This window comes from Furipterus horrens, unplaced genomic scaffold (assembly GCF_987537825.1).
Source record: "Furipterus horrens unplaced genomic scaffold, mFurHor1.1.pri manual_scaffold_5, whole genome shotgun sequence".
In the NCBI taxonomy this organism is placed as follows: Eukaryota; Metazoa; Chordata; class Mammalia; order Chiroptera; family Furipteridae; genus Furipterus; species Furipterus horrens.
In genome coordinates this window covers 54,270,170-54,285,584 of record NW_028327175.1, presented here as the reverse complement: position 1 = coordinate 54,285,584, position 15,415 = coordinate 54,270,170, and the positions used below count along the sequence as shown (strand labels likewise).

The window sequence follows — 15,415 nt, the reverse complement described above, 5'->3', positions numbered from 1 at the left end:
GCTCCCTGGTGGATTAGCTTATATTTTGTCAAGTCTGCTTCACAGACTGAGGAGGTTCACCTGCTCAATGTTCCTTCTACCGCTTCCCAGCCCCCACTTCTTTTCACAGATGTCAGATCTGCAACCCAAAGTGAAGGCTTTTCCTGCCCATTTCTGCTTCCTCCTCATTTTATCTTTTCCAGGCATTACTTCTCAATAAGCTTCTTGCACTCTCAACTTTGTCTTAGCATTTACTTCTGACACAAGGGTACTATCAAAAGGGTACTATCAGTAATTAGGTATAGGAAACAGATTTAAAGCATAGCCTGTAATTCTAATTATGTTTGCTAGTCTCCTATGGCTCCTCTCCTGTCCAAGAGCACAACTTTATTTCCTGTAGGCATTGTCCGTCTAAAACAGGTACACATGGGGGCCTTTATTAATCTCAGACAGACCTCAGCATTCTAAACTCTATGAGAACAGACTGAATATTTATACTGGAATGGAAAGGATCTAGTACTGATTTCCTTTTTTCTTTCCTGTTTTGAAGAATCTTCCTCTTTTTTTCTCACTTATTTCTTGATATGTCCAAGGGCCTCTTCTCTCCTCTTTTTTCTTCTCTGCTTCCCTCCCCTCTCCTGCCCTCTCCTCAAAGACTCTCACTGACATTTTTTCCACATTCATATTTAACAATTATGTTATAGCAAGACCTCTCCAATTTTATATCTGCTAAATTAATAGCTTTATGGGATATATTCATTTTGGATATTCCACAGACTTCTCAAACACAATAATTCCTTTAAAACTAAACCTAACATATTCCCTTATAATAGATATCCACTTAATCGCCAAGGGAGGTGCTTTGGAAATCAAACCAGGTTTCTTGCTCTCCCTCAACCTCCACAGTAATTTGGTCACAAGGTCATCTTGATTCTACCAAGTACATTATTTTGGTCGAGTCTATTACTTCTTTTCTACCTTTCAAGTAGATACTAAGTAAATATCAATGATAGAAATAAAACATGAGTTTTTACAAGTATATAATATATTAGAAATAAGTAGACATAAGAAAAAAAGATTCAATATGTATGAGAAGGGAGAAAAAACAGGTCAGTTAAACAGCAGATGGCATCTGTAAGATATAATTAGAGGTAAACAGATTAACCTGTCTTATTTTGACCACAGAAGCAACATGGAACTCACACACATACCTGATAGAAAACTGATCAGATTAAGTATTACCAGCTAGAAAGGTCAGCAAAGTACCAAAAAAATTTTTCTTTGGACACCACTAACTCCCCAGAATGATAGGGTAATCAAAGGAATCAGACATGGCAGCCTCACATGGCCCTGGGTATATCTGGACTGTAAAATCACTTCAGTTAATAAACTTTGCAGGAACTTGGCTGTAGAAGTGAGAGGGATCAGAATGAGAGGTTCCTGATTTTGGATAAACATATAAATATAGATAGTATGCTCGAGAAGCTCTAGGATTCTGTTCCTGCCTTGCATTCCTCCTGGAGATATGCTTCTGTCAGTGTAAACAAAGCAATAGAAACATCTACAACATACCTCAATCTGGTGACTTTTCTGCAACAACCGAACTGGTCTGGGGAATGTAGAGCTCCTCTTTTTGTAACACAAAATTATGGCTGGCGTCTCATCAAAAAATGTTTGGGTGTTACTAGCCATCATCATGCAATGTATCATGTATAATGACATGTACACATGTTGTTAGTCTGACTGGACAAGGCTGTGTGGTTTTGCTCACACCAAAGGCAGAGAGGCATGGTTTCACTTTTAAACTGTTGTTTGAGTCTAGAAAACTGAGACAATAATGTATTTACTCTAGATTAATTATCTGGGGGGAAGGGTGGTACTCATTTGGGAAAATTTTTATTTTCTGTTTCATTATCTAGTATTTATTAACTGGATTGGGATTAAATGGTGCCTTCATTGCTTTTTCTGTCCACAGCTGCTTCTAAGAAGGGTTAAGAAGATCCTCATTTTTTTTTTTTTCTGGGACTATGTCAAAGACTAATGCTTAGTCCTTTTGGTCTCAGCTTTGATTCCTTCATTTGATCCAACACAATGCTGTCTTAGTCATCATTTCAAAACATAAATGTGACCACATACTTTTCCAGCATAAAGTTCTTTTATGATTTTCCAGTGCTTAAAGATAAACCTCAAAATTCTGACCCAACTTGACACCTTTCTGAGCTTATTTATCTCTATTACTCATACACATTATACTCTAATTGCAGTGGGCCTACTTGAAGTTCCTGGAATGAGCCATGATCTTTTCACTTTGTGTATGTTACTCCCTTTGCCTTCTCTATCACCTGACAGCACTTCCTTTTAGAAGTCTCCATTGACTCTACAATTTGGATCATGTACACTAATCACAGATCTTATCACTATATGCTGTAATTGTTATTGCTTTTTTTATCTCCCTTAGTAGGCTCTGTACTTTTTCATGGTAATGTCTGTTTTTAGTTCTCTATGTCCAACTTACCTAAGTGCATACCATAAAATAGGTATTCAAGGAATAAAAGGATAAATGGACTAATGGATAAACAAAAAGAGGAATGGCTAGCTAGCTAGATATACAATGAAATGGACAGACAGTGTACTGAAATATCTTTATCAGCCATCAACCTCTCCATTCAACTGCACTCTATGGAATACTGCCACGATGGTCTTCAAATATAGATATGATCATGTCCACACTTTAAAATACATGTAAAAACATTCATTGCCTCTTCATCTTATAAATTACAATGTTACTTTTTGATCTTCCTTGATCTGACCTATTTATAATTCTCAGCTATTCCTAACTAAATACGTCATGGTCTAGCCACACTTTAGTCTATACTACTCTGAAAATATATTCATTCATTCATTTACTCACTTATTTCATGACTCTCTTTTTGTTACTATCTGCTCCAGTGTTAATGTACTATTTTTATGTATCATGTAGTATAGCTAATGATTTGCTTTATAAATTTGACAAAAATCTTATCCTCCATTTTTATTTTTCTAAAATTTTAAAGTGGTTAGAGAAGAAAAGAGATAAAATAATTCAAGGGAAAGCCCTCTAAGGGAGTACAGTTTTTAAGAAGCATAAACTAGTAGAAAATGGGGGCTCAGATGCATTTTTTAACTTATGAAAAGCCTCATTTTTTTAATCTAGGAGGACTAGTAAAACTCCTTTAAAACTAGTATGGGCCTCTCTGAATCTGATTCACATCCTCTCTGGGTATTACAGCCACACCCATGACTGTCTGAAGTCTGCTTTTCACTTGAGACTTAATGCCATTTGGGGTCTGCCAGGCTGCTCACGGATAACATCCTTTAGATTTCTAGAAGCCTTTTGAATTACCTGAAAGAGTATTTCTTGCTGCACCTGAATTATTTGAAATGTTTTCACAAAGGGTCTTACACCACATCCCTGATTGGTTATTTATGTTGAGGACATGTCTTTCTGCCCAAGCTCTGGATTTCATCTTTCATTGGTTTGAAAGCCTGGAGTTAACAAATAGCTTATTCTCTACAAGTCCTGGTCCTTCCATATTCTTTTCCTTACCTTCAAACTCATCAGTTTTTTATTTAGCACATTTCTTTCTTATAGTACCTTATCAAATGAAGCTATTAAGAGCCAGCTGACACCTTCCCATTCTGCCTTGAAATCTCATTACTTGTATACAAAAGTTCATTAGGGACGTTTTCTTTCAGAGAAGTTTCTTCAGGTGACAGCTTTACCAACTGCTTCTCTCCACATAGCACAGAGAGCAATTTTTCTAGCTTCCTGTAACTATTCTCTCAGTGCCTTTCTACACTTAATTTGCTACCGAGTACTACAGCCAAGGCCACATATTTTAGGTCTTTGTTAGAGCACAACTTATTTCTCAGTAGCAGTTTCTCTCTTACCCTTACATGTTTGTCTTACCTCTCTCAGGTAGCTAGCCTGAATTTATTCTCATGACATGGCAGGGTTCCAAGAGAGGAAATGGAAATATTCAAGTGTTTTTCTCTCCTTTTTTAATTTAATACTTTCTTTATTGTATTTTATTACCATTTGGTCCCCTTATACCCTCCCTGCAATCACCACACTTGTCCATGTCCACGAGTCCTTTATCTTTTTTGCTCAGTCTCTCCATCCCCTTCCTTCCCATCTGAGCTGTCAGCCTGCTCTCCATCTATGAGTCTGTCTGTATTTTGCTTGTTATTTCAGTTTGTTCATCAGATGCCAACATATGAGTGAAATCATAGGTTTCAAGTCTGCTAACATCTTATTGGCCAAAGCACATCACATGAACAACCCCAGATTCTAGAGATCCAGAAATAAATTCACTGAGAGGACCTGGAAAGTTATAGAGCAAAATGTATGGATTTTGAAAGGTTATTTATTGGAGTAATTAATAAGCCAGTCTACTGTAGATATTGCCCTGGCTGGTTTAGCTCAGTGGATTGAGCGTCGGCCTGCGAGCTAAGTGTCGCTGGTTCGATCTTCCAGTCAGGGCACATCAGAGAAGGAAAACTCTGACTCCAAAAAACCTCCGCTGCCTTGCGGCATACCTCTTCAGGGGAAAGGCTAAGGGAGTAAACCCCGACAGAAAATCCGGAGCCGGAGTCCCTAAGGCGGTTTGACATTGTAGTCAACACCGGCAACTCCTGCGGTGCACCTGAACCCAAGCTGTATTGACTCCGTCTTTCCCTTGGACCCTTCAGCTGCGAAGAGAGGGGGGGTCTGCTGCATGGGCAACAGCAGACCCTCCATATCACCCTGCCCAGGCTCTGTAGCTTCAGCGTCATCACAAGATGTCGATTCAACACGGGAGGAGACAGATACCATGTCACTCCCGAGTCGGACTGCACAGCCATTCTCGGCGGTGCAGGTAGACTCTTAAGAAGCTACACCATCGTCTCTCGAGACGGACGGCTGCCGACGACGACGACGACTGTAGATATTTCAGTTCATCTTTAACAAATTAGATAATCTTATTTACATGTAATGAAGGGACCCCAAACTGAGTTAATAGCTTTTAGTATGCAATTCAGTATACATTGTTTAAACTATAAATTTTAATTTTTACCACATGATATACCATCTATTTTAAAAGCACATGGTTTCAAATGGGTCTTGCATACGTATCTGTAAATCTAAATTGTATGGTGACTTTACCAAAGGAAGGTGATTGGGGTATGTGAAATAGTACATTTTAGTGCTGATAGAAAAAAAGTCAAAATCTGTTTCTTTATTCCTCAGGTGATATTTGTGATCCCAATCCATGTGAAAATGGAGGTATCTGTTTGTCAGGATTGTCTGAAGATTCCTTTACCTGTGAATGTCCAGACGGCTTCACAGATCCCAACTGTTCTAGTGTTGTGGAGGTTGGTAAGTGCAAGATTTAAGCATTTCAGTAGTTATTCTCTTAAAAAGAGTGACTGACAAATTTGGCTGTGGGGCATTGTGGGTATTCTGTATAAGATTTCTGTATGTTGCTAATTAATTTACTCCTCTGCAGGACTCAATTTTATAATTTCCATTTTATATTTAAATTATATTTATATTAGTGGTATTCTCAAAAATAATTGTAAAACGTTTTAGTGAGTAGCACTACAAGTACTACTAGAACATAATTAATTTCTTATCTCTCTAATATTAATATAAAATTTTCAAATTTTTATTTTCAGTGGAAAATAATCCCTACATCAGTTTATTCAAATTAACATAGTCACTCTCAATGAAACAGCGCTTAGTTCAGCAACAGATCATATTCATCAGGATTCAGTAGCCATACTCATTTTTACTTTTCTAAGACTGTAAATATGTGAAGGAAGACTACATAGCATTTTGGCTATATTGTTTTTCAAAGTTATCTCAGAAAACTTTGCAGATACTAAATAATCATTGATCATATTTCAAAATGTTTCTTTTAATCTGTGAAGTACTTCATTGGCATGTAAAATTATGGATTCAGTGTAACTTCCATAATTTCCAAACAGTTCCCCATTAAGAAAATAGCTGTACTTTAAATAATTTAACACTATGTAAACTTATATAGAGAATTTTTCTAATTAAAGGTAATAGCATGATTAAGTTTGAACAGATTTCTACATTTTTTTCAAGTCATTACTGAGAAGAATAAGAAGTAGATTACATTTGCTCAATATAGTAAAACCAAATATGTTTTTGATTAAATTTCTGTCAACTAGCATAAACTTTGGGAAACTTGGAGATTTCTATGACTTTTGAAATATAGTTTTAAAGAAGAAAAGTATAAGAAACACCCTTATGCATAGTAGAACCCAATCATTATTGCTTCAGTGAGTGAAAGAATAACTAAATAAAACTATTAACTTCAATTTTTAGCCACACATTAGATCTTAGTATAATTTTACTTTTACATGCCTCTTTCTTGTATTTTTAATATTACACTAGTATGAATGTATTAAATCTAAAAAACTCAATTATGTGATTGCTGAAAAGTAACTTGTTCATTAATTCATTTCAAAGATAATTTTCTTTCAAGGCTTTTATTAAGTTGCTGCTATTTTAGAGAGTTTGATATCATGCCATAGAAATAAAACCATTGTAACCACTTTGACCCAGTCTCCAAATATGTACAATGAGTTTCAGAGTTTAATATGAGAATCATATCCTTATAAGTCTATAGCTCTGAAGAAAATTATAGACATAAATATTTCCAACAGGAATATATGCATAAAATAAAAAATTCAGTGTTATACTTAAACCCATTGACCCCAAATATAGCAGTGCCTTAGATTTGTAGTATATAATAGTTTTTGCTACTTTTTAAGAGCCAAATATATAATTGAAGAGGAAGACACATTTAAATAATTGAAATAAACAGTATCTTCATACAATTTTAAAATAAATACTTAAATACTTTCAGCCATATTTTTAAACAGTAATTTCTTATTCATCATTTTATCAGAAGAATGGTACTATTAACAACATAGCAGCAACACTTAAAAAAACTAAACACAAGCCCTGGCTGCTGTGGCTCAGTGGATTGAGCGTTGGCCTGCGAACCAAGTGTTGCTGATTCGATTCCCAGTCAAGGCACATGACTAGGTTGCATGTCAGGTCCCCAGTTGGGAGCGCGAGTGAAAGGCAACCACACGGTGATGTTTCTCTCCCTCTCTTTCTCCTTTCCCCTCTCTAAAAATAAAATGAGTAAACAAACAAACAAACAAATAAATAAATAATTAAAAAAAACATCAATGACATATAACAAAACAGAATTTAAAAAATAAAAAATAAATAAATAAAAAATAAAAAACTAAACCCAGTATAATATTCCATTTAGTTCAGTGGGATTTAGGGGAATCAAAAGCTTACAAGAATTAAGTTTTATCTGATTATTATTACACAATATAAAAATACCTCTGATATTCATAAATGGAGTAGTTATACTATATTATCTTAACTTATACATTTTTGTGATATGTTTTAAGCAACCTCACTTTTCCATGAGGTATATTTAGTTCTTTGAAGAAATACATCTAATTTTTATTTACTTTACCATTTAGCATAGTATATTTGTTATGCCAATTCTGATTTAATGTATTGGTTTTATAAGATTAAAATGATAGAAAACAAGTGCCCTGAAAGCTTAAAATGTCAATAGTTTCTTAAATACAACTTTGCTATATTGTGAAATAATAGTTTTAAAGGATTATAGAGTAAGGAAAAACCAAATACAATTTAGATGAACATGTCACCTTATTTGCCTTTCAACTACCTCTTTCTCAGCTACATATTTTCTTACATATAATAAGGGAATACTTAATATTTATTGAGGAAAAACACTTGGTAATAATGCTTTTAAAAATTAACCAACCTTAAGTTGTTTTTTTAAATATTTTAAAAACTAATAATTGGAACAAATTAAATAAAACATTAGATCATCAAAGACCATTTTTCCTTTTTAGTTTAAAAAATCTGCTACTTTGCTGGGACCTTTCTGTTGTTTTTGTTTCTTTGCTGTTAGGTAGCATCAGTGCAGAAAGCTCAGTGAATTAGAATTTTATTTTTTTAAGCTATATGTATTTTAATGTAAGATCTTGAAAGACAAAAGTTTGGGCTGTCACTATGCTATATTTTTACTTCCACATTCATCCCCATAAGTTGGACATGTGTCTAAGGTTTCTTATAACCTTCAAACCATATTAACTTTTTGATTATATGAAGTTCTGAATCTCCTTATTTTTAATTTTCAAAGGAAAGAAAATAATTTGTCTACATTTGCTTAGAGAAGTTGTGTTTGATCCCAGATAAAATTATTTTTACTTTGTTTATTCTGTAATCAAACATATACTCACTCTAATGTATATCTGGAAAGGAGAATTTTAAATACGTGCTATTCTTAGAGGTAAACATTGCTTTTGATTTTACCTCAGACCTCATAACTTTGTAGTAGCCTTGTTTTAAGTTCTTGATACTACTTATTTCAAAAGAGATTCTCATCCAATTTTGTACTCTTTCCTCTCAAAACATCTAGTGTCAGATAAGTACAAAACACTACCACATCTGCAATCAATTCTCATGTTACTTACATTCCTATATTATGTGTGAATACTTGAAGATACTGACTTGCTCAGATTTGTGAACTTTAGTTGCTAGACAACATTGCTTTACTTTGACTTAATTTGTGACCTGTCTGTATACTCCAGTATCCATCTGTTACCTCTCTGTCTTTCCTTCCCTTTCTCTCTCTGTCCCTTTCTCCATCACACATGTCCCCCTAAAGCAGACCAATCTCCAAATCTCAGTGTTCTAAGTCTCTCAGTGTTATTAAGACTAACTTCTGATATCCATAAAAGGCAAGAGGAAAACATCTATCTGAGCAAAGAGAAGAAAAAACAAACAAACACTTCACATCTTCAGAGTTGAAGACATTGGCCAGATAAATGACTGTTTGCACAGATGTGGACGTGATGCTAACTCCTTCTCTAGGGCACTTTTCTCCAGACAACCAAGTAGTTAAGCCCCAAATTACTTCCCAATTACTCCTCACATTCCTGGATAATACTGTGTAATTTGGAGCCAAATGTTGACACATTTATTTCATATAGAAATTTCTATTACTAATGAATACTCCAGAGTACACATATAAAAATTGGGGGAATTATTAAATTGTTCAAGTTTCATGGCATAATTCTCTCTATGCTATCAAAGTAATGCAGTAAACTAATAAATAAATATAAATTTTTACAGCACAAATACATTGTATATTAATGCAACCAAAGAGAACAAAATAAGTGATTCACTATTTAAAAAATAAAATTTTAGTTTTTATTGATTCTTAAATACTGGTTGAGTACTTACTAAAGAATAGTTACCTAAATGGTAGAATGCAATGGTAAGCAAATTTACAGAACTATCTGTCTAGCTAGGAAATCACATAAAAGAATAAATAGATAAATATGATGGGTGTTGTTATAGGAGAGATATATGGAACCAAAAGAATGCAAAGCAGGTGTCCTGTCTTAAGCTAGGTGTCAGAAAATGCATGCTTACAGGAAATATATCTTGATATATGTTTTAAAAGTAACTTCAATCTAGCAGATAGAAAACTAAAAGTATACAAGACAGAGGAAGTAATTGCTTAAAAAGCCAGAGATAAGTCATAAATCCATGAGGTGAAAGAAATCCATTGTAACAAGAGCTTAAAAGGGAGAGACATGGTGGCCAGCAATGAGTCTGGAGGTGATGATGATGGCAGATTCTGCAGTCCTGCAATCATTTTTAAGGAATTCGGACTTATTCTGAGAGCAATGGAGATGATTTTTACTTTTAGAAGTCCTCTTTCATTGAAATATAAAAGAATAAAAAAAGAACAGATTAAGACAGGCAGACGATTAGAAGGCTACTGTAGAAGACCAGGTTGGACATGATGACCTTGGGCTAAATCAGAGTAAAAACAAAGGTAATGGAGAAGAGATTGTCAGTAAATATTTAAAATATTACCAACAGTAGATAATTATTGGTAATTGATGGGGTAATTGATTGGAATATCCATGAAGGCAAAACCTAATTTTAATGGTTATATCCTCAATGCCAAGAGCACCTTCCATATAGTATATACTCAATAAATATTCGATGGATGGATGGATGGATAAACTAATAAATTCATGAATGTTTATTATAGACATTTAAAAATTAAAGACCGTTTCTAGAAAACTTTTAAGTTTATAGTAAAACTGAGGAACATATAGAGATTTCCCATATAGTCCCTGACCCCACATATGCATAGCCTCCCCCATTATTAACACTCCCCATCAAAGTGGTGGGGATTACACATTTATGAAAAGAATAATAATTATTTAAAAAATATTTTTAAATTTATTTTTAAAGAGAGTGGAGGGAGGAAGAAAGAAAGGGAGAGAAACATTAATGTGTGGTTGCTTCTCATTCGCTCCCCCCAACTGGGGACCTGGCCCACAACCCAGGCATGTACCCTGACTGGGAATTTAACTGGTGTCCCTAGGAATAAACCTAACCAAGGACATAAGATACCTGTACTTGGAAATTTATAAGACACTGAAGAAAGAAATTGAAAAAGTACAAATATGTGGAAGTACGTACCGTGTTCATGGATAAGAATTAACATTAAAATATCTACTACCAAAGGCAATATATAGATACAACACAATTCCTATCAATACTCCAATAACATGTTTCACATAACTATAACAAATATTTCAAAAATGTATATGGAACCACAAAGTCCCACAAAGCAACAGCGATCCTCAGAAAGAAGAACAAAGTTGGAGGAATCATGCTACCTAATATCAAACTCTACTATAAGACCATAGTAGTCAAAACAGCATGGTACTGGCATAAAAACAGACACATAGATCAGTGGAACAAGGTAGAGAGCCTAGGAATAAACCCTCACCTTTATATTCAATTAATATTTGACAGAGGAAGCAAGCACATACAATGGGTAAAGATAGTTTATTTAATAAATGGTGTTGAGCAAATTGGACAGATACATTCAGAAAAATGAAACTAGCCCACCTTCTTATACCACACACAGAATAAATTCAAAATGGATTGAAGACTTAAATGTTAGACATAAAACCATAAAAATCGTAGCAGAAAGCTTAAGCAGCAAACTCTCAGACAATGCTCATAGCAGTATTTTATTGGATATACCTCCCCAGGCAAGGGAAACAAAAGTGGAAAAAAAAATGGTACTACATCAAACTGAAAAGTTTTTGCACAGCAAAGGAAATCATCAACAAAATTAAAAACAACCCACAGAATGAGAGAATATATCCATTAATACATCTGGCAAGGGGTTAATATTCAAAATTTATAAAGAACTAACAAAATTCAACACCAAGAAAAACAAACAACCCAATTACAAAATGGGCAAAGGACCTGAATAGAAACTTCTCCAAAGCAGACACACAGATGGCCAACAGACATATGAAAAGATGCTCAATATCACTAATCAGAGAAATTCAAATTAAAACTACAATGTGAGATATCACCTCACACCTGTCAGAATGGCCATCATCAACAAATCAACAAACAGCAAGTGCTGGCAAGGGTGTGGAGAAACGGGAACCTTTTTGCACTGTTGGTGGGAATGCAGACTGGTGCAGCCACTGTGGAAAGCAATGGAGTTACCTCAAACGATTTAAAATGGACCTGACTTTTGACCCAGTGATCCCACTTCTGGGACTATATCTGAAGTAATCCAAAACACTAATTCAAAAGAACATAAGCATCCCTTTTTTCATTGAAGTGTTATTTATAGTTGCCAAGTTATGGAAGCAGCCCAAGTGTCCTTCAGTAGATGAGTGGATAAAACAACTATAGTTCATTTACAAAATGGAATACTACTCAGTCATAGAAAAGAAGAAGAAAGTATGGATGAAAGTGGAGAATACTATGCTAAGTTAAATAAGCCAGTCAGAGAAGCACAAATACCATATTATTTCACTCATGTGTGGAATTTAATGAACAACCTGAACTAATAAGCAAAATAGAGACAGACTGGTAGATATAGAGCAGAATGACAGGGGGTGAGGGATGGTGCCCAAGGAAAAAGGACCCATGGATGTGAACAACAGTGTGGTGATTTCAGCAGAGAGGGGGGCATTAAGGGACTAAATGGTACTGGTAAAAAGATACAATAAAAAATAAATAATAAAAAAGTATTTATTGAAACATTAGTATTTCGATAAGTTAAATTTTATCTTAGAACTGTTAGTACTGTTGAATTAAATATTAATAAAGTAGGTAAACTAATTAATCAACACATTTTATTGGCACCTACTATGTGCTAAAATCATGCTGTCTGTAATTAGGAATAACGAGTAAAGCATAAAAGTTATTAAAATGTAACAGAAGGCATGAATCTTTTCTCAAAGATCTGCAAGTAGATGTCATTGTGTGGGAACGTTTATTTGGCCACAGTTCTTGAAACCATAGGAAAACTGGATGACATCTCAAGAAAATTTTGTACTCTAAGATAATATATTGTCCAATATATACAAAAGTATTTATATGAAGGCAAGTTCTATAATTCATATTATTTAAAGGACAGTGGCAACACATAATGAGTCATACAATGAGAGAGATTTCAGGCAGACTTCTTTCCAGAATATATTTATTTTTTCTTTTGAATGTGTAAAATTTACCAAATTATGATTTAAAATGAACAGTTGATATTTATTATTATATTTATTTTATTTTAGTCAAAGCTTGAGAAGTAAAGCATGGAGAACACAATTTTAGTCTTCAGTAAAAGACAGAACTGAGATAAATGTGGTTTCTTAAGTACTAATCCTTAGAAATGAGACAAAATTTCAAGTAAGAATTAGCACCTCCTTTGCATAGCATTTTGGTAAATCCCACGATGTTTTATCTAGTAAGATTTTAATTGAGAAATCAGATTCTAATTGCTTCATCCAAATCATAGATTGCAACTGAGTACAGAACGTATTTCTGTTACTCATCAACACAGTAGTTACCAGCATTTTCACAAAGACAGATGTTGTTTGTGTCAGCTCAGCTCTTTCAATCAATGGCTTTGGCTCCACAGGCAGTGGGTAAACTGGGGTACATCACAGAACATGCTCTGGCCAATACGTTCAGCTTCTATTAATTATTCAGCTATGAAGATTGAGCTATATTATCCTCCACAACAATTGTCTGATCCAAAAGTTCTGTGATAAGTCTCACCACGTAACTAGGAAGGCTGGTTACCAGGCCATCATGTAATGAACCTTGAAGTGGGTGGGCAGATAATTTTAATAGAACTCACCAATCACCATGTTGCTAAGGACATATATTTCCTCATCCTTTTCCTTCTAATAGTGTCTTGTATTTTTAGAGTACTGTGTTCATTAAAGTGCTAATATGTATCATTCTTGTAATAACCTTAAAATAAACAGTTGAGTTAATACCAATCTCAGTGTTAAGAGGGAAAGTGGTTCTGTGATAATCATAACAACTAGAACAAGGTCACAGATTTCTGTTCAAAAGCAGGTAGAACAGGACTTAAACCTGAATTTTTGTCCTGTGGTTTTTGCACCGTTAAGTGTTTGTGTTCAAATTAAATTGCTGTTTGCACATATGGGTATAAATGGTTTTAAACAATGAGAGAACTTGTAATAATTAATAATAATAATAATAATACATTTAATTCCAGTTTTCATCACATGTCTCTTGGAATTCTGGAGAAACACATCTTCTAAAGAATTTCTTCCCAGTGCTGTGGCTGAGAACTCAACCACACTAAATTCAAACCCTGACTGTCCTGATTACTGTCTCTATTTTGGGGGGCAAGTTGCTTAACACCTCAACACCTTACTTAGTTCTTTATCTGTTAAATTGGGGTAATAATAGTACCAACCTCAAAGGGTTTTTTTTCAAATTAAATAAATTGATGTGCATAAGGCTCTTAAAACAGTGTCTCATTTGTAATTAGAGCCATATAGGAGTTATAAAATAAGTAAATATATATAAACCTTATAGACAATTCAAAAGCTACATGCAGAAATCAAGCTTCTAAGTCCCTTAATATTCTTTCATTATTTCAGTTATTAATAACATTATTGAAATGTCCAATAAATACTGACCTATTGTATTTTGTCAGTGTCTTTTCAGCTTTGAATTTTTCAAAAATTTATTTTTTCAACATATACTCTGATAAACCAACCCTATGTTTTATTATATAAAATTATGAGTAGTATGAGTAATATTTGCATAATTAGGAATTGGCCTTTTATGATTATAGCTTTCCTTAGCTTACAGCAAATAACTTATGAATCAAATTTTCTTTATAAGATTGCAAAATGGAAATACTATAAAGACATAATAAACACAAACTTGAAATGTATGACAACATATTAATATTATGTTCTTATATGAAAGAGAACAATAAACTCTTTGTGGCTTTACAAAATAATAGAATCACAGAGTAGATAAGGACTCTAGGATCTTCCCTTTAACAAACACTAGTGAGGGTCTCTGAAAAGTTCATCTTGACCACCAGAGGCTAATCTTCCCTTAGCCTATGACCCCAAGGTGAAAGACCTGCCCTTGAGATATTTACATTTGGGAAAGGGCTACACACATCAGTAGTCATAAACACCCAATGCAAAAGCAAAAATCATCATAAGAGGAGAACAAGGTGCTCTAAGGCAGTGGTTCTCAACCTGTGGGTCGCGACCCCTTTGGGGGTCAAATGACACTTTCACAGGGGTTGCCTAAGACCATTGGAAAACACATATATAATTACATTTTGTTTTTGTGATTAATCACTATGCTCTAATTATGTTCAATTTGTAACAATGAAAACACATACTGCATATCAGATATTTACATTATGATTCATAACAGTAGCAAAATTACAGTTATGAAGTAGCAACAAAAATAATTTTATGGTTGGGGGTCACCACAACATGAGGAACTGCATTAAAGGGTCATGGCATTAGGAAGGTTAAGAACCACTGCTCTAATGTATCAAGAGGAGAAAAGGTCACATCTTGCCCTAGTGTTCAGATCTGACCACTTAGCTAGTTTTTAACATGGATTGGGATGAAAAGTGTAGTTCCCCGGTAAAGTTGTTAGATGGGAACATTTTAAGCAAAATACCAGATGATAAGCACAAAGATAAGAAACTTGGGAGCCTTCTAGAAGAATTAGCATTAATGATTATCCAGATTATTGGTGCTTATAGGAATGTTTGGGGGCCATATCAGGAAGGTGGTTTGGAGATAGTCCCATAATATAATTTTCAAAGTTATTAAAATTGTCCAAAGGACATGATTCTATAATTTCTTTTGATAATACATTATTGAAGTATGTAAACATTATAAAAATCAAAGAACACAGAACTCTCAACAGAACAATAGTAGGAGTAATTTCTAAGTACTACTTTAG

The 15,415-nt window shown here is 34.2% G+C and overlaps 1 protein-coding gene across 2 annotated transcripts in view; it reads left to right on the top strand.

The window, feature by feature from the left end:
* Positions 1–15,415, top strand: part of EDIL3 (EGF like and discoidin domains 3) — a 405,479-nt gene that overhangs the window by 130,734 nt on the left and 259,330 nt on the right. For both annotated transcript variants that reach the window (XM_090278987.1, XM_090278986.1), the window contains exon 2: positions 5,249–5,377. In XM_090278987.1, coding sequence (XP_090135113.1) covers positions 5,249–5,377 — 129 coding nt within the window. The remainder of the gene's footprint in view (positions 1–5,248; positions 5,378–15,415) is intronic.